This window comes from Thamnophis sirtalis, unplaced genomic scaffold (assembly GCF_051295495.1).
Source record: "Thamnophis sirtalis isolate CommonGarterSnake01/CBP01778 unplaced genomic scaffold, rThaSir2_p1.2 scaffold_2, whole genome shotgun sequence".
NCBI lineage: Eukaryota > Metazoa > Chordata > Lepidosauria > Squamata > Natricidae > Thamnophis > Thamnophis sirtalis.
This window is the reverse complement of record NW_028261382.1, coordinates 88,007,122-88,027,001: the sequence shown is the minus strand read 5'-3', so window position 1 is coordinate 88,027,001 and position 19,880 is coordinate 88,007,122. Positions and strand designations below refer to the sequence as shown.

Genomic DNA, 19,880 nt, shown 5'->3' with positions numbered 1-19,880 from the left:
GTACGTCTCAACCAACATGACTCTGGGCTGTGAACAGTTCTAAAATGTAGATCTGTAGATGCCCTCTTCGCCTGGTAGCTCCTCAAGATCACAAGTCGCATCCATAAATTATCTTCTCCAATTTACGTGACAGCTGCCCATCCCTTGGGAATCTGTGGATTTGAAGGTGCTGGAGAAGAGAAGGAAACAGGCTGTTTGTCAGGCCTGCAGTTTTCTTTTGGATCTTTGGCCTGCTACACTTTCTATTATTCTACTATTCCTTTTTCTATTGTGGGAAAAATAGAAGGGGGGATTGTATGGAATTACCTACTGTGTAGCCAAAACAAAATTCTTTCTAGAAAGCCAAGGTCATCCTTTGTCTTTACACCTCTGCACCTGACTGGAACTGGATGGGTGGAACTGCCAGCATGGCAATGGGAGATTGGACCATGTGATGGAGTTGTGAGTGGGGGGGCAAGATCTTGAACTTTCATGTAGGTGAGGAAAACCTGGAAGCTTTCAGATTCGGATTTTCCCAGATGTGCCAACATGGCTCTGTTAATAAATTGGAACTTTGAGCAATACTTTGCTTTGGATTCTGATTTACTTTTGAATGTTATTTGGAACCCTGTTGTGGCCCAGCAGGAGTCATTGGAGCTGCCACCAGACTCCGACAGCGAGGGGCCCTATGAGTCAGCTTTGGAGGGTGTGGAGGACCCTGGACAAGGTTCCGACTCTGAGCAGGACGCAGAGAGGCTGGTTGGCCACCAGGAGGCGCCTGAACCTTGGACCAGTGGGGAGGAGACAAGGGAGTGTGATCCAGACATCAGCAATGGGGAGGAGCCAAGGGAATTGTTCCTAGATGCCTGGCATCGGAGAGCTAATAGGCATAAGGAACAGTTGCGCAGTTACAGGAGGTAATTGCACTCAGCTGGTGGTCATTAGGCTCCTCTCCAGACTATAAAAGCAATGCTTGTGCACACGCCCCTTTTGCAGAAGTCAACGCATTAACTAATGTTGGAGAACAGTATTGTGAGCTTGGCAGGCTGGATTGCTGCCAAGGCTGATCTGTGCTTGGATTGCTGCCAAGGTTTGTCTGTGCCGGTTTGCTGCCAAGGACTTTTCTGTCTATTAATAAATTCCGTAAAGTATCTTTGGCTTGGAGTGCTTTGGTGTGGAATGAGGGGGGTCAGAACAAACCCTGACACTGTTATTCTTAAGATAACCAAGAAGAAGAATCCCAGCATTAAAATATAGTGTGCTTTGGCTCCAAACTGCAAAGCAAGAGGAATATCTGAGCATTTATTGAAAAAGTAGATCCTGAGAAATCCTCCCCAAGTATCAGAGAAAGTGAAAACACTTTCCCTGCTCTGCCATGTTGAGAGTGCCCCACTGGAAGCCCTCCAAGGAACAAGTTCAGTCTGGCCAATGCAAGCTGTTCCACTAATAACAAGAGCCCAGGGCTTCCAGACACCCCCAGTCCTCATTTCTGAGATCCCAGACTTCTGGGGACTGGCTGAGAAAGTCATCAGGGAGAGCTTTCCTCCCATTTGCTTGAGGTTTAGGGATTGTATTCCAGTAGACTGAAGGAGAAACCCCTTCTGGAGCTGGGCATTCAAAAGTGGCAGGAGGGACGCCTGGAAGTGCGTCCCTCACCACCCTTCAGACCTTCCGCGCAGCCCTCAAGAGCTGGCTATCCCGTCAGGCCTGGGGGTAAAGATTTGATCTGCCCCCACCCGAATATTGAATGAATGTTGTTTATTTTTAATTATGTGTTATGTTATATGTTACTGTTTGTATCCCCTCCCTATAAGTTGTTAGCCGCCCTGAGTCCCCTCAGGGAAAAGGGCGGCCTATAAATAAACTTATATCCAATTATATCCAATATCCAAGTGTCCCTTTTCTATTCTCTTCCTTTCTCTTCCAAAGACTTTACACGTACCTTTTCTCCATCCATGTTTAAATATTTGTGGCATCTGTTTGGTTGGGAAATTCATATGTTATTTATATCCCAGTTCCGAAATGCATTGCTTTGCATCTGTTGTCCTTATTGATTCACCAGTGATGGTGAACCTTTTTTTGGCTCAGGTGCCAAAAACACACATTCACATGCTATTGCGAGCACTCGCATACCCACCCTCATAACTTAATGCACCTCCCCTGCGCCATGGCCCCTGTGCATGTGCATCTGACCCACCCACCCAGCAGCCCTGTGCATGCGTGCATGGCTTTTTTGGAGCCTGGGGAGGGCAAAAATGGCCTTCCTTCCCCCCCCCAAGGCCCTCTGGAGGCCAGAAACAGCCCATTTTCTGACAGTAGGTCCGTTTTTTCCCCTCCCCAGGCTCCAGAGGCTTTCTAGGCACCTGGAGAGGGTGAATAACAGCCCAAACCGGAAGTTAGGGAATGGACTTCCAGGTTGCCCGTTGGGCCGTTTTGCTCCCTCCGGAGGCTTCGGGAGGCTTCCCTGAAACCTCCAGAGAGCAAAAAACAGCCCAACACCCAAACCAGAAGTCCGTTCCCGAACTTCCGGTTTGCACATTGGGCAGTTTTTCACTGGAAGTTTGGGAATGGACTTCCGGGTCACCGTTGGGCCATTTTGCTTCAGGGAAGCCTCCAGAGGGCAAAAATCATCCCAACACCCAAACTGGAAGTCCGTTCCCAAAACTTCTGGTTTGGACATTGGTCAGGTTTTCACTGGAAGTTTGGGAACGAACTTCCGGTTTGCGTGTTGGGCGGTTTTCCACCCTTCAGAGGCTTTAGGGAAGCCTACAGAGGGCAAAAAATGGCAGAAAATCAGCTGGCCAGTATGCGCATGCACGCTGGAGCTGACAGGGCAACGCCTCACGTGCCCTCAGAAATGGTTCATCGTGCCACCTGTGGCACATGTGCCATAGATTTGCCATCACAGCCTTAGGCAGTTCTTTCGCTTTCTCGGGTGTTCCTGCCAGACTTCCCAAGTTTTAGTTCCTATAAGAAAACACACTCTAACAGTCATTTCCTCTAATTTTGTGACATACAGTCCAGCACAAACGACCGTCCTTCTTTCTCCCAGCCTCCGAAGCTGTTAAAATTTCAACATGTGTTATCCCATCTTTAGTACGCATTTTACCCAGTTTTCATAGCCAGCTCGGCCTCTTTGGAGGAAATCAATAAGGAGCACCATTTCTAGAGTGCCTGGATGAGCTGCTGCCCGAGTTGCTGCAGGATGAGGAAGTTGTGCTGTCCAGCAACCAGGAGACCCAGCTGGTGCTGGTGCTGCTCTCTGAAGATGAGGAGTCTCAGCAAGGACTCACCACTGGGACAGCAGAGCAAATACATTCTGCAAGGCTCCTTGCAAATAAGCAAACCTGGAGTTGCTTCTATTTAAATGTGCGCATTTTTCCGCTCTTATCGCATCCGCAGAATTGCGCCCAGCCGCCCTGTTTAGGATAGCCCGTTCCCTCTTGAAAGGGAGGGATGTGGACGAACCTCTACAGGGTAGAGGTGAGGAATTTTCCCAGTTTCTATCAGATAAAATCACTCAGATTCGGACGGACCTGGACTCCACTTGGACGGTACCAGCCGAGGTGCCGGGGGAAGGTCCTGATCGGATTTTATGGAGCAAGTTTCAACTTGTCACCCCTGAGGAAGTGGACAAGGCCATGGGAGCGGTGAGTGCCTCCACCTGTTTACTGGATCCGTGTTTCTCCTGGCTGGTCTCGACCAGCAGGGAGGTGACGTGTGGTTGGCTCCAGGGGATTATTAACACCTCTCTTCGGGAGGGATCCTTCCTGCACCCCTTAAAGGATGCGGTGGTGAGACCCCTCCTCAAGAAACCTTCCCTGGATCCAGCCATTTTGAACAACTATCGTCCAGTCTCCAACCTCCCATTCGTGGGGAAGGTTGTTGAGAAGGTGGTGGCCTTTCAACTCCGACAGACCTTGGATGAAACGGATTATCTAGATCCCTTTCAGTCGGGTTTCAGGCCTGGTTACGGCACCAAAACTGCTTTGGTCGCCCTGACCGATGATCTCTGGCAGGCCAGGGATAGAGGTCATTCCCCTATCCTAGTGCTTCTTGACCTCTTAGCAGCCTTTGATACCATCGACCATGGTATCCTTCTGTGATGGTTACAGGAGGTGGGAGTGGGAGGCACTGTTCTACGGTGGTTCTCCTCCTACCTCTCAGACAGATCACAGTCGGTGTTGGTCGGGGGACAGAGATTGACCCCTAGGCCCCTCAAATATGGGGTGCCGCAGGGCTCGGTCCTGTCCCCGCTCCTGTTCAATATCTACATGAAGCCGCTGGGTGAGATCATACGGCAGCATGGGATTAAATATCAATATGCGGACGATACACAATTGTATCTGTCTGCCCCATGCCAACTCAGTGAAGCAGTTGAAGTGATGTGCCAGTGCCTGGAGGCTGTCAGGGTCTGGATGGGAGCGAACAAGCTTGCACTCAACCCAGACAAGACCGAGTGGCTATTGATGTTGCCTCCCAAGGACGGTCCTGATATTCCACCTCTGAGTCTGGGGGATGAAATTATCTACCCCTCGGAGAGGGCTCGCAATCTGGGTGTCCTCCTGGACCCACAGCTGATGTTAGAACACCATTTGTCGGCTGTGACCAGGGGGGGCCTGTGCCCAGGTTCGCCTGGTGCACCAGTTGCAACCCTATCTGCACCGGGAGGCACTTCGAATGGTCACTCACGTCCTCGTCACCTCAAGATTGGATTACTGTAACGCGGTCTACATGGGGCTGCCCCTGAAGAGTGTCTGAAGACTACAGCTGGTCCAGAATGCAGCTGCGTGAGCGATAATGGGTGTACCGAGGTACACCCATGTTACACCTATCCTCTGTGAGCTGCACTGGCTTCCTATCGGTCTCCGGACTCGCTTCAAGGTACTAGTCGTTACTTTTAAAGCCCTACATGGTATCGGACATGGCTACCTGAGAGACCGCCTCCTGCCATCTACCTCCCAACGACCAATAAGATCACACAGGTTGGGCCTCCACTGGGTGCCGTCGACAATGCCGTTGGCAGCTCCCCGAGGGAGGGCCTTCTCTGTAGCTGCACCAGCCTTGTGGAACAAGCTTCCTGCTGAGATCCGGACCCTCACCACCTTCCCGGCCTTCTGTAAAGTGACTAAGACCTAGCTATTCCAGCAGGCCTGGGGCTGTTGAGTATTCCAGCCCCATTTGATGAAATGGATGTTGTGTTGATTTTAATTTTGTAATTTTAAATGTTTAAATGTTTTTATTTGCTCTTTTTATTTGCTGTGAGCCGCCCAGAGTCTCTAGGAAGTGGGCGGCATACAAATACCATTAAAGTTTGAAAGTTTGAAAGTTTAAGAAGAGACAGCCTGGATGCATTTCAGGAAGTGGCTGAAAGGAAGCACTTTATACCTATAAACCGTACCTTTCCGCAAAGAGCCAGGTATGTTAAGTTCCAGGAGAATGATAAGACAGACGGTGCCCCAATTCTGCATGGCAAGTGCCCCACAAGAGTGCTTGCTTTCAAGTATCTCCTTATATATTGCATATAAGAGAAAAGAACCGATTAATTTTCAATGGTCAGGGAAGTTTTGAACCTGTTCTATTTTAGTTCACGGTATCCTGCATTTAAACTGCTCTTCAGTTAAGGTTGATTGCATTTTAGTCCAGGACACCATGGAACCTTGAAGTCAACCAGGTGACTACCAGGTTTCCAGCCCACAACTGATGAACAGAACATCCTGTTCTTTCAAAAGATGAGGCTACTCCTCAATAAAATCATACCCACACTCCCAATGGCGTCCACATTCTGAGCCGCAGTGTTCTTCAACCTCCTCTATGTTGATATGCAAAAACAGTTCTGCATATCTTTGCCGTCTTTAAAGTCAAGATCTTCATCATTCTCCATTGTCCTTCATGCTCCTGCATGAATTCATCTTGTTGTTTATCTAAGACCCGCACTGACGCAATGATTAGAATGCAGTATTGCAGGTTACTTCTGCTGGCTGCCGACTGCCAGCAGTTCGAGTCTCACCGGCTCAAGGTTGACTCAGCCTTTCATCCTTCCGAGGTGGGTCAAATGAGGACCCAGATTGTTGCGGGCAAAATGCTGAGTCTGCAAACCCACTTAGAGTGGACTGTAAAGCACTGTGAAGTGGTATATAAGTCTAGGTGCTATTGCTATGTGGCAACTGAGCCCATTGATTGGCAGTTTAGGAACAGTAAAATAATTGCCACTAACACTACCTTCAACGCTTAGCTGAATAACCACAGTAATAGCAAAGATTAAGAGCTGGTTGCAATCAGGGTTCCTAAAATCTGTTGGAAGGGATCTTAGAAATCAGGGATCCCCAACCCCTGGGTCATGGCCCATTACAGCCAGGACTTAGTGGCTTTGCGGAATGCTGGGAGAGTAGTAAGGGTCCGGATCTCCATGGGGAGCCCGTTCTAGAGGGCTGGAGCTGCAACAGAGAAGGCTCTCCCCCGGGGGGTCGCCAGCCGACATTGGCTGGCAGATGGGATCCGGAGAAGGCCTAGTCTGTGCGATCTGATTGGTGTTTGGGAGGTAATTGGCAGGAGGCGGTCTCTCAGTTATCCAGGTCCGATGCCATGTAGGGCTTTATAAGTAACGACTAGCACCTTGAAGCGAGTCCGGAGACTAATGGGTAGCCAGTGCAGCTCACGGAGGATAGGTGTAACATGGGTGTACCTGGGTAAACCCACAATCACTCACGCAGCTGCGTTCTGGACTAGCTGAAGTCTTCGAACACTCTTCAAGGGCAGCCCCATGAAGAGCGCGTTACAGTAATCCAGTCTTGAGGTCACGAGGGCATGAGTGACTATCTGTATAGCAAGGATTAAGAGCTGGTTGCAATCAGGGTTCCCTAAAATCTGTTGGAAGGGATCTTAGAAATCAGGGATCCCCAACCTCTGGGCCATGGCCCACTACCGCCAGGCTGCGGCCCATTCGGAACCAAGCCACAAAAGCATTGGGTGAGTGTATAGCCATGCAAAGCTCCATTTGCGTGAGTGGCAGCTGCTTGATGCATGGTGCATGGTGAGTAATTGTGAGTGGCAGGCGGGCTCATTCACATGCAAAGCTCCATTTATGCGTGTGGCGGTTTGTGCAAATGGAGTTGTGTGTGCCTGCTGCCTGCATGGAACCATTCCCTCTCTGCTCCCCACCAGTCCCCCCAAGCTGAAAAGGTCATAAATCATGGTCCATCCCCATTCAGTTGTCCTCTAACCTCCAGCTGGAAAGCTAATGGTAGTGTGGAGTCCATGTCATTTCTAAGACTATTCTACCTCTTAACGTCTCTTCCTGTCTGAAGTTGTTCTTCCATATTTAGCTTACTTTTCTATTTTTCAAATCTGGTGTCAGGTGCCACGTGTCCAATGTTGATCATTTTTCTGCGGGAATGCTGCAACGGTCGTAAGAGCAAGGGCAGGTCATAAGGCACAGTTTTCAGTGTCGTTGTACTTCAAATGGTCAGCATATGAATGGTTATAAGTCAAACACTTCAAGGTTTCTCCTGTCCAGTCGTGTCCGATTCTAGGGGGAGGTGACAATACTTTGTCATTAAAAAAAACCCAAAAATTTACCTATGACAAAATGTTCATGATAGAAGTCCATGCTTTCTTGATAATAGTAGCAATTACTTCTAACTAGGCACAAGCATGCTGTTTAACAAACATTTCTGGTTTTCTTGCCCAGTATAAATATTAAACTAAGTGATCTGTAGATTATGCCCTCCTTCCCTTTTTGAACATTGGGACATTGTGTTCCTCTATCAACGTCTGCATCTCATCATTTCTCTAAGAGATTTCGGAAATTACAGGATGACTCTGCAGCTGCTTTCTTTTACCAAAAAGTACCTTCCGTGCTTAAATTTAAAAAAACAACAACAACCACCACCACTGTCTTTCAGTTATGGATCCAGTGAAACAATAAAACTGATTTTATTGTTTAACCTTTGGGGTTGCCGAGTGTACAGCCTTTCAACCACAAACTGAGCAATATGTCCATTTGAAAATGAACATTAAATTTACCAAAATTATTTGGAAATGCAGCCACACAGACCGAGATAGAATAGATAGCATGGAATGAAGATGCTTTTATTCAAAACTTCTCCCGCAAAACAGATCGGAGAGTCTGTGCTTTGAAGAGTTCAGGAATTCCTCTTTTCTTTTTATGGTATGGGTCTAAAATGGTAGAAGGGAAGGGAAGGGAAGGGGGGAGAGATGAAGGAGGGAGGGAAGGAGAAAAAGACAGGAAGGAAGGAAGGAAGGAAGGAAGGAAGGAAGAAAGAAAGAAAGAAAGAAAGACGGAAAGAACAGATGTTATGAATCCACCAAAAGTAATACTTCCATTATTACTATATTTACTGTATCTACACCATAGGCCAGATTGGATGCAGTAATATAACCACACAGGACAGGTTTAGATATCATATGCAGCCTGACAATATTTCAGAAGCTTGAAGCTCCAGCTTTTAAAGGCTTTGAGAAACCATGTGATGGTGCTATCAGATATGCAGACATTTTAACTCCTTTCTTTTATCGACTGTTAGATTTTAAAACACACAAAAGATAACTGCTTTGGCCCCAATGCCACGACCCCTTGATTCTTTTATTTCTTTTTTGCCTTTTTAAATCTTTCTAAGTAGGGCCTCTCTCAAATATCTGGGTACCCCTGATAACAGACAACTACTCCTTACTCCATGGCTCAATCTATCTTCAGTACTAGCATGGAAGCATCTTCTCTAGGCTGCCCTTGAAAGTTGCAAGATAGCTTGGAGAAGCTAGGATGGCCCTACCTTCCTATAATCTCTCTTCCCCTCTCTACCTGGACCACCTGGGCAATCTACTATGATAACTGACCTTCTGCCTAGTATTATAGATCATACCTTTAACATTTCCTAAGCGTGTTTCTTTTTCCAACCCAAAATCCCAGCAAAGCATTTCGAACTCCGTATAATGTTCTTCACTCCAGCCAATTTTAGAACATGGAAGGTCACTCATGGCCCCTAACCATGGCACAAAGATAACTTGTCAATGGTTCATGTTGCCTTTGTCCCATGCCAGCCCCATAGCAGAGGCAAAGGCACCCTTAGCTGCTCCAGTTTAAAGGAGTTTCCTCTCTGGTTGTGGTACCCATTTTGCCATCAACATGAGGGAGGGAACTTCAGTGATAATGTGTTTGATAAAGTGGCCAGGCATTTGGGTCCGCAAGCTCCTTTTGCACTTTAGGCTGCTTTGGGCTCATCCTTCTCCCATGGCTGAGGGACAACTTTTTTCCTGGGGCCATTCAGTTTTGAGCAGCGGGAGACTTTGATCTTTTTCATCTGGGCTTCAAATTGTTGTCCAACGTCATGGAAGTTTTACTTCAATGCATGAATTACACGAGAGGTTTTAAACTCAAGGCCTGGGGTTCGGATCTGGCCAGGGATGGGTTTCAAATCCCGTTCCAACTGGTACGGTTGGAATGGGGCCGGCGGCGTCCTCATGGAGGTGTACAGCATGTGCATGCAACTTAGGGCCTCTGTGACACTCCACAACGCTACAGCTGCTCCGTGGAGCGTCGCATAGGCGCTGTATGTGCCATGTGCCTGCGCAGCTGCGCAGAAGCTTTAAAACACAGGTAAGGAGATCAGACAGGCGGGTGGGCCCTCCAGAGCACCGTACCGGAACGGTATCCAGTGCTCCGTGCTCTCCCCGGTACACCCGTACCGGGGCGTACCCCTGCAACCCACCACTGGATCTGACCCACAGGACTGCCCTGGAAATAGCAAAGGACCAAGACGCGATGCCTCGGCCAGAAAAAATGGAGCTTACAAGAGCTACACAAGGCCCTCCCGAGCTCCATTTTCAGTGGCAGAGGGTTGCAGGAGGCCATCCCAGCCAAAAATGGAGCTCGGGAGCCCGTTGTCACTGGCAGAGCACTCGGGCCATCTCAGGCACCCCAACACAAGTGACGTTGAGCTGGCCACGCTCACCTCAGAATTTCAATGAAACCGAGTTTGACTCCCCTGAATTACGTTAAGACAGACGTGAAGGTGTGGTGTTGGTGGGTAAATTCGTAAAATGACTGGAACGTACCAAACACATCACACGCCTCAACACAAGTAAGATAGTGCATAAAATTGTTTTCGTTGCCTCCGCAGCCTTGGTAAACAAAACTTCTGCACCGATGGAGTTTAAAATCATAATAATATCGAATAGCATACTTTTTGCACCATCCTTTTTTGGGTTTTAATCTGCATCTCTTGTCTGTAACTGAAAGATAAGAAAATAGGGTGAAGGACAACCCCTCCCCATAATTCTCCCCTGTGTCATCTGTGGAGATTCTCAAGTCATTCAGCTCATAATTATTTCAAAGGCGCTTTTTCAAAAGGCCACAAGGCTCTTTTCTTTTTCCCTTCAGGAAGAAGAAGAAAACATTTTGCTTCTCACCCAAGAAGCTACATGAGTTGGGATAGCAGGGGTGGTGGGGGATGGAAGTTACTGTCTTAACTGCTAGTACCTATCCTTCTATCCCTTGTCTTCTTCCTCAAGGAAAAAAAACACACAGCCCACTTGTCTTTTGAAAAAGCTCCTTTGAGAATAGAATAGAATAGAAATCTTTATTGCCAAGTGTGATTGGGCACACAAGGGATTTGTCTTTGGTGCATATGCTCTCAGTGGACATAAGGAGAATAAAATACATGCATCAAAAATGAAAAGATACAACACTTAGTGATCTTCAAGGTTACTAATAAGCTATCAAATCGTACTAGAAAACAAATAAAAAACAATATAAATTGAAAGATACAAGCAACATGGTTATAGTCAGAAGTGGGAAGAGATAGATACTAGGAAGGAAGAAGAAGAATAGTGATTGAGTCTTCGATACGCCATATCTTACAGAATCATTCTTGAAAGAGGAGGCAGAAAAAACTTGTTCATCTATGCTTTGCCTTCCCTACCTCCCAAGACAGTGCCATCAAATGTCCAGCAAGAAACACTTTCATATATGAACCTGTTCTCCAGGATCCGAGATTCAATGTATTCATGGATTGCAGTCGTGGGATTCAAAAAATTTTACTACCGGTTTTGTAGGCATGGCTTTGTGGGGGTGGCTTTGTGGGGGTGACAGGGGAAGGTTACTGCAAAATCCCCATTCCCTCCCCACCGCACTAACCTGCTTCCAGCTCCCTTCTTCTGTTCAGGGCAACAAAAGAAGATCAGCTGGGAGGCTGCAAGGGCGGGGCCAGCCTATTTGCTGGTTCTCCAAACTACTCAAAATTTCCACTACTGGTTCTCCAGAACAAGTCACATTCTGCAGTGCCATCATAACTTTGAACCACTAAATGAACTGATGTAAGTCAAGAACTATCTGTATTTAGCATACTGCCAGTTAAAGGCATTATATTAACTGCTCTGGGGCTTCCCTCTTTCTGTGTACAGAGATTATTTTGTTCTTCTCCAATATTCTGCCATTCCAGCTTTTCCCCAGAATTAGGGTCAAGGTTTCTCAGATCACCCAGGCCTGTTCAGCACCTTTAGCACAAGGAAATATTGCAGCTACGTTTATTCACTTACAAATCCCAAGGAGGAAATCTAAATTATCCTGCGATGATCCTGTGGCTAAACTAAGGACGTCTGTGGTGTGATGAAACTACATAGAAAGACCAGTTGGTATAATTATCTGATTTTTGGTGGGCTCTGAGTAGGGAGGGAGTATAATGTCTTTGTTGTGGACCCACCAGCAGCTGAATGAGATGAGGAGGAGGAGGAGGAGGCGTGGGGGTTGTTAGCCTGTATTGGGAGAGAAACTTTTTGCCGGGGCTCCTGGCGCTCCTAATAAAGGAATATATTGATTTAAATACAGAGGGTTAGTTGTGTTTAGGAAGCTGGGTCAGAACAGTCTTGCCTATTCTGGGTTGTTGTAAGGGTGAATCTCATGTGGTCTGTTTTTCCTGTATGTTTTTCCAAATTGCTTTCATGCCACATGCTTTGATGATCTGCAGGTTTAAACATCATATAAACATAAACTGTAAATTGGGTGCCAGAGAAAGGAAATGCTAGAAATACAGGTAGTCTTCAACCAGTGGTGCATTTCAAAAATTTTTAGAACCTCTTCTGTAGGTGTGGCCTGCTTTGTGGGAGTGGCTTGCCAGTCATGTGACTGGGTGGGCGTGGCCGACTTGTAAAATGTGGTGAAACACACTTAATGCTCTTGCTTAGCAACCAAAATGTTGGCTCAGAAACTCTGGCATTTGAAGCACGCAAGTCTTAAAGCTGTCAAGTTACAAGACCCTTGCACCCCCTAACCCTTTAGAAAAAAAAGCCCTCAGGAGTGTTCAAACCTGACAGCTTTAAGACTTGTGGACTTCAACTCCCAGAATTCCTCCTCCAGTCATGTTGGCTCAGGAACTCTGGCATTGAAGTGTGCGAGTCTTAAAGCTGTCAAGTTACAAGACCCTCGCACCCCTAACCCTTTAGAACAAAAATCCAGGGGTGTTTAAACTTGACAGCTTTAAGACTTGTGGACTTCAGCTCCCAGAATTCCCCCTCTCACTCTTCATCTTGCTGATTTGTGGACGGGCGGGGGGAGGGAGCTGGAACCGGTTTTAAACGGCACTGTAGATTTGTGGAACCTCTTCTGTAGTAGAGGTTAGAACTGGCAGGAACCCACCCCTGTCTTCAACTTACAACATTTAGGGACCGTTCAAAGTTACAACAGCATTGAAGAAAGGGATTCGATTGACAGCTGGATTCACTTGGCAGCCAGGTTAATAATCTTACCAACGGCAGTGATTCATTTAACAACTGTGGCAAGAAAGGTCGTAAAATGGGCCAAAACTCACTTAACAATGGTCTCGCTTAACAACAGAAATGTGGGGCTGAATTGTGACTGTGAGTCAAGGGCTGCCTGGAAACAGGATGAGAGGTCCATCCACCCATTATTTCAGTCCTACCCAATTTTAGTGCATTCCAACCAACTTGAAAAACCAAAGTTTACCCATCCCTGCTGTTCTGATGGCCATGACTGTCCCTTGCGATGCGATTCTGTTGCATACGAGCACATAGACATGCTTTTATTGTGAGTCCCTGTAAGATATTGTGCAGACAACAGCATACATACGTTTCTTCCAGTCAATGTTTCCAACTATGTTTTCCACGGGTAAACTAAGATCTAAGAATAAGAGACAGCCGAGTGAATATTAGATGCAAATATCCTGCTTGGAAATAATAATATACAAGAAGTCCTCAACTTACACCACTTCACTTACTGACCATTCAAAGTTCCAATGGCGCTGAAAAAAAGTGATTTATGACCATTTCTCACATGTACCACCGATGCAGCAACCCCATGGTCACATGATCAACATTGAGATGCTTGGCAATGGGTTCAATGTCCCAAGCAGAGGTGGGGTCCTACTGGTTCGGACAGGTTCGGCTGAACCGATAGTGGTTTGCCAGCCTGGGTCGCCGGAAAACAGCAACGACCCAGACCCACCATGCCTCCAAACCGGCACAGCATGTTTCCCCCCATTTTTTAATGTTTTGCGCATGCACAGACCTATTTATGGGCAACTGCCCATGCACACGAAGCAAGGTAAATTTGCTTAACAATTGTTTCACTTAGCAACATAAATTTTGGGCTCAGTTGTGGTCGTAACTCGAGGACTACCTGCACTTTATATCATTTTTAATAAAGATCAAAGACAGGAAAACATTAACCAGCCCAAATACATTTGCCTAAAGTTTCATTCTGGAAAAATTCCTCATTAGAATAACCTTGTTGAATAAAAGGGTTGCTTTTTATATCATATCATATGGGGATTAATGAGGAGCTTCAAAGTAAAACAGCATAATTTTAATATAGCCATGAGAAAGCCTAAGCATTAGACAAAAAAGAAAAACAGGAATATCCATAAATTAAACAGAATGGTAGTAACAAACAAAATAAACAAAATTAGGTGATAATGCTTAGAACATCACCTGATATACAGGTGGTTTTGAACTTACAACGGTTCACTTGTTGTTGTGACCATTTAAAGTTACAAAGGCACTGGAAAAAGTGACTTATGACAGTTATTCACACTTACGACCATGGCAGAATCCTCATAGTGACGTGATCAAAATTCAGATACTTAGCATCTGGTTCATATTTATAACGGTTACAGTGTCACCTTTTGCAACCTTCTGACAAGTCAATGGGCGAGTCAGATTCACTTAATAACCACATTACTAACTTAACAACTACAATGATTCCCTTAACAACTATGGCAAGAAAGGATGTAAAATGGGGCAAAAGTCACTTTTGTTTCACTTGGCAACAGAAATGTTGGTCTCAGTTGTGGTGGTAAGTTGAGGATTATCCGTATAGTATTAAAACAAATGCACAAACACAGATACAGTACATCTGCCAGAGAAACGCAATAACAATAATTACAAATTTTGCAAGAAGGACCGAATGATATAGCTTGAAGCATGAAAATAAATCTTCAGGCACCTTTAAAAAAAACAAATCAAGAGTTCAAACATTTGCAAGTTTTGGCAGCTCCTTACCAAATTGTTTACACTTGTAAAGGCAATCCTGTAGAGTGACAAAGTTATTGTTATTGCCACCACAACCTCCATAAATGAAGTTCAGGCACATTTTTTTATTGTGGTCATAGTAAACCCTTTCCAATAATTTATTGCATCTTCCTTTCTTTGGTGGTAATTTGCATTTATGTGGTAGTCCTGGAAAGTATTTGAAAAATAGAAGAACAAAGATTTCAGAGACTTTAATCTTAACTTGAAAAACATCAAGTCCCTGAACTGAAAATGTACTTTATGCACTTTAAACTTTAATTTTGAAAAGAGAAACAAAATTATTTGAAGTCTTCGTTGTGAAATTACAGCAAAATAGCTGATCTACGCTACCTTTGTTACCAATTAGCAAAGGGCATGCTTCATTCAATTCCTGAATTTATTTACTTAGTTTTTTCATTGAACTATAAACTTACCAACTGCTCCGGTTTTACACAATGCACTAAACAACAGACTGTGTAACACAGCACTGAATAAATGACCTGGTTAAAGATGTTTAATTTGTCACTGCCTTACTTAAACATGTGAGACAGGTTCTCACCAGCCTCCCCTTGGCTTCCCAAGTAGATCCTCAGTGCCCTAAAATGAATAATAAATGAAACATAAAATGAAGTCACTGTGCAATGTTAGTTCAATTCTCCTACCTCTGCAACTTTTCCTTTTTGCAGCTGCTGCCTAACATCCAAGATACAGAAAGGAGTTGCACCGAGGATGACAGGTGGCCAAGAGGAAAAACAGTCTTACCTTTCTTCTTGCAGCCAGATGTGTCAAATCGTAGAATCAGCAGAAGGCAGATGGAGCCCCAGAGCTGCATGGCAATTTGCCTCTAGAAAATATTTATTTCTAAGTAAACCCAGTTTTGTCAGTGTTTAAGGGAGAGAAAACGAATCGCTTGGAGAAGTTGATAAGGTTTTGATAGATTAGTTTTCTGAGCCTGCTCTGCTTTAACTGAAGTTCTTTTCCTGTATTTAAATGAAATATGATTGCTTTTCAGGCAGGGATATGGGGAAATCATAATGGTAACCTTGGGTGATCAAACATTCACTCCTTGAGCATATCATTTTATTGATGGATGGATTTGATTTATATGCCACCCATCCAGTGGTGGGTTTCAAAATTTTTTAGAACGTCTTCTGTAGGTGTGGCCTGCTTTGTGGGAGTGGCTTGCTGGCCATGTGACTGGGTGGGTGTGGCCAACTTGTAAAATGTGGTGAAACTCACTTAACAACGCTCTTGCTTAGCAACCAAAATGTTGGCTCAGAAACTGGCATTTGAAGCACGCAAGTCTTGTCCAGTTACAAGACCCTTGCACCCCTAACCCTTTAGAAAAAAAACCCCAGGGGTGTTCAAACTTGACAGCTTTAAGACTTGTGGACTTCAACTCCCAGAATTCCTCTTCTCACTCTTCATCTTGATGATGTGCGGACGGGCGTGGGGAGGGAGCTGGAACCGGTTCTAAATGGCACTGTAGATTTGTGGAACCTCTTCTCTAGAAGAGGTTAGAACTGGCAGGAACCCACCCCTGCACCCATCTCATCCTATAAAACAATTAGGGGCTTCCTTGGTTAGAGGCAGGGAGAATTTTGGGATCCTTTGGGAAGCTTGAAGAACAATAGAGAGATGCTATCACAAGGTAGTGGTCATGGAAGATCCTGGCCATAATCTGCTCAGCTTTGGGTAGCCTTTTTTCTGCAGATCCATCTGAATCAAGACATTGGTTTTTCTGTCCTCACTTTTATTGGAATGCCAATGAAACCTCTCTGCTGTTAGTAACCAGCCATGAGGGACACGGGTCCAGTACGCAGGTGGAGGCACTTACAGCCCTCATGGCCTTGTCCACATCCCCGGGGGTAACATCCTGAAACTCAACCCAGAGATGTTCTACTTGATCCTCCTGTGCCTCAGCTGGAACTGCGGGGATGGAGTCCAAGTCCGACCGAAACCGAGCAATTTTGTCCGCTAAGAATTGGGCATAGTCCTCAGCTCTGCCCTGCAAGGGTTCCCCCGCTTCCCTTTTATTCAATAGGGAGCGGGTTATCTTAAACAGGGCGGCTGGGCGGGACTCAGCGGACGCAACCAAGGTGGCTATGTGAGATCTTTTCGCTGCCCTAAGTGCCCTGGTGTATTCCTTGGTGCAGGTGGTTACCATTGCTCGGTTCGATTCGGACTTATCGGACCTCCATCGGTGCTCTAGGCATCTCCTCCGGCGCTTCATCTCCCGGAGTTCCTCGGTGAACCAAGGAGGTCTCCGGGATCCGCCGCCTCGGAGGGGCCGTAGTGGCGCAATCTGGTCGAGGGCCTCCGATGCTGCCGAGTGCCAAGCAGCAACCAGAGTCTCTACCGGACTGTGGGCGAAAGTATCAGGAATGACCCCAAGCTCCGTCTGGAACCTTAACGGTTCCATAAGTCACCTGGGGCGGAACCACCTGGTCGGTTCCTCCTCCCTACAGTGGGGGTTTGGTCTCCGGAAGTCGAGCCTCAGGAGGCAGTGGTCTGACCACGACAGGGGTATGATGTCGTTACCCCTCAGACCAAGATCACAAATCCACTGCTCCGAGAGGAATACGAGGTCGAGCATGTGACCCGCTGAATGGGTTGGGCCCCGAATTACTTGGGTCAAGCCCATGGCTGTCATGGAAGCCATGAACTCCTGCGCCCCATCAGAGTTTTCACCGAGCGACGGCAAATTAAAGTCCCCCAGGACCATCAACCTAGGGAACTCAATTGCCAGCTCGGCTACCGACTCGAGGAGCGAGGGGAGGGCTGCTGCAACGCTGTTGGGAGGCAGGTACGTTAACAGCAGACCCACTTGACCCTTGAGGTCCAACTTTATCAGCAGAGACTCACACCCGACAAGCTCCGGAGCAGAGACCCTACGAGGAACTAACGACTCCCGGATAACAATGGCCACACCCCCACCCCTTCCCTGGGCTCTCGGCTGGTGTAGCACCTGAAATCCTTCTGGGCACAGCTCTACAAGGGGGACTCCTCCCTCTGGGCCCAGCCAGGTTTCAGTAATACATGCCAGGTCTGCCCTCTCGTCTAAAATTAAGTCCCGGACGAGAGGAGCTTTGTGTACAACAGACCTGGCATTTAGCGACAACAGCCTGAGACCAGGGTCCTGATTACTTGCGCCATCTGGTCTCGGAGTGGGACTCATAGGGCCGGAAGGAGGGATCTCTGTAATGTAGCGAACCCTCCTTCCCCGGTAATGGCCTGCCCTAAAGTCCCCGCCGTATCTGCCCCTCCCTGTTACGACCGTAATACCCCGACCCTCTCCCGTGTCTCTGGTCCCCTCAACCACCCCCATGGCCCCCGCATCTCCCGGCAGGTCCTCCGAATCACACATACTCATGCACTCCCCCAAACAGTCCCCACGTAAGAGTTAAAAACACAAAAATTTACAACAATATGATAATAAAAAGTGGGACATTCATTCATCTCATACGTATCTCATGCATATCCCATACAAAGAGAGAAGAGAAAGATGAAAGAAAAGAAAGAAACTAAAATAGTTGCGCAGTTGATTAAAATTTAAGATGCGAGTTCAGATGGCAAAATTGGCTCTTAATGTTCGGAGTTAAAGTGGCTAGGGACCAGTTATAGTTCAGATGTAATATACGGGGGAGTGTCTTGTTGCCCCTCTCTTCTTTTGCAAATTTGTTGGTCAAAAGGTCCTGCGGGGGTTCAGTGCGAACACACAATACTGCCGTCGTCTGTCCACCCGCAGCCCAGGTCCAAAATTTCCTTCTGGGGGTAAACCAGTATAATAGTGATGGTAACAGTCAGGGCTAAGAAAGACAGGATCACAGGCCCTAAATATATGGGTGAGGGAAGTCAGACAGTCAAAGTCCAGAGTGGCAGGAAACCAATGTTGGTAAAAAAGGTAGCGTTGAAACCAATGTTGATGGAAAAGGCAGCGTTGGAGAAGATGGTAAAGATGGTATAGATGGTATTGGGATAGAAGCTCCAAAGGGGCTAAGATGGAGTCTCTTAACAACAACGGGCGGCAATGATCGTACCAACCAGGACTAGATCGTGAGTCCAATGTCCAATGTCCAGTAGCCGTGAGTAAGGAACCATATGGTAAAGTCCCGTATAAGTAAGAGCAAACTGAAGGCCAGGGAGAAAAGGAGAGGCCGTGCTGTAAAAAAGGCCTAGGGGGTAGATTAAGGGGTTGTGGTAATGGCCGCAAGGCCAGCTGCCAGGTCTTATACCGCCCCATATCAAACCAACTACCCCTCTATAAAGTCAGCAACAGAGTCTAAAGAGATTCCAAGGAAAACAGGGCCAAAGATGTCGAAAAACGCCAAAAACATCCAGTAATATAATCCACCAGAGTAGAAAGGGAGGGGGGGGCGCCTTCTCCCCTTACTCCCAGCACGCCCTCCTTACATTCCCCTTACTCCTTCCTTACTCCTCCCTCTTCTTTCCCTCTACCTCCCCCCTTGGTGTATTCCTTTATTCAACTGTTGTTTATTAATAAACCAAGGAAAAAAAATATAAAGAAAGAAAAGAAAAAAAAAAAAGAACAACCGTATACAAGTGCATTCTTTTTCTTATTGAGACTATATTAACACCCACCCACCCACCCCCCATAAATCCCCATCCCTAATCCTCCCGACTTCCCAGGGCCCACATGTTTGGATATTAGTAGTCAAATTAGAATTAGCCTCCTCCAAGCTTACCAATTTATTCTCCATTTCAGCGGTATAATCTGTCAGGGCAGACACGGCTACAAACGTATTCTCCTTCATTTGGGCAATTTTAGACTTTAAATTACCATATAGCTCCAATACAAATTCTTTAATTTCTTGTTTAAAATCATTAAACATTTGAAAGAAAAATTCCTGTGTTAAGAATTCTCCAGTAGAGGGCGTAGGAGACAAGGGCTGCGATTCCATAGTAGATTCTTTAAATTCATTCGTAGATTCTTTAAGCACATTCGTAGAGAGATGCTTCGATTTTGACCTGGGTGCCATTATAAATAAACAAATAAACAGTGCTCTCGCTCCCCTCTGTTTCCCAAAAAAAATTATTTTGTTAAGGAGCAGTCTGCAGGAAGGTAAAGCCGGCTAAGTACATCCCCTATCAGTCACCAACGGAGAGAAATCGCCATTTTGAAGTCCGTTTAAACAAAGAAGCCTCTAGGACAAATGAGGCTGGTGTTTAAGATAGTAATAAAAGCATAAATCTCACAGGGGTGGGACCCGCCCGTATTAATCCTAGCTTCAAACAACTTTGCTTTGTCCTGGGGGGGGGGGGTCGCCTGTCTAGGGCTGCAAAAAAAAAGCAGCTGAGAAGAACTGGCTGGAGATAAAGGCTCCGCTTACGCTGGATCT

The 19,880-nt window shown here is 46.3% G+C and overlaps 1 protein-coding gene and 1 long non-coding RNA gene across 2 annotated transcripts in view; both read right to left on the bottom strand.

Moving 5' to 3' along the window:
• Nucleotides 1–19,880, bottom strand: part of LOC148048986 (uncharacterized) — a 75,669-nt gene that overhangs the window by 32,136 nt on the left and 23,653 nt on the right. The gene's annotated exons all lie outside the window — the stretch shown is intronic.
• Nucleotides 8,060–19,880, bottom strand: part of LOC148048987 (actinia tenebrosa protease inhibitors-like) — a 34,744-nt gene continuing 22,923 nt past the window's right edge. Inside the window, exons 3-7 of the mRNA XM_087706334.1 lie at nt 15,055–15,117; nt 14,512–14,688; nt 13,082–13,132; nt 10,054–10,230; nt 8,060–8,157 (exon numbers count right to left, since the gene is read on the bottom strand). Coding sequence (XP_087562460.1) covers nt 8,075–8,157; nt 10,054–10,230; nt 13,082–13,132; nt 14,512–14,602 — 402 coding nt within the window. The 5' untranslated portion in view covers nt 14,603–14,688; nt 15,055–15,117 and the 3' untranslated portion in view covers nt 8,060–8,074. The remainder of the gene's footprint in view (nt 8,158–10,053; nt 10,231–13,081; nt 13,133–14,511; nt 14,689–15,054; nt 15,118–19,880) is intronic.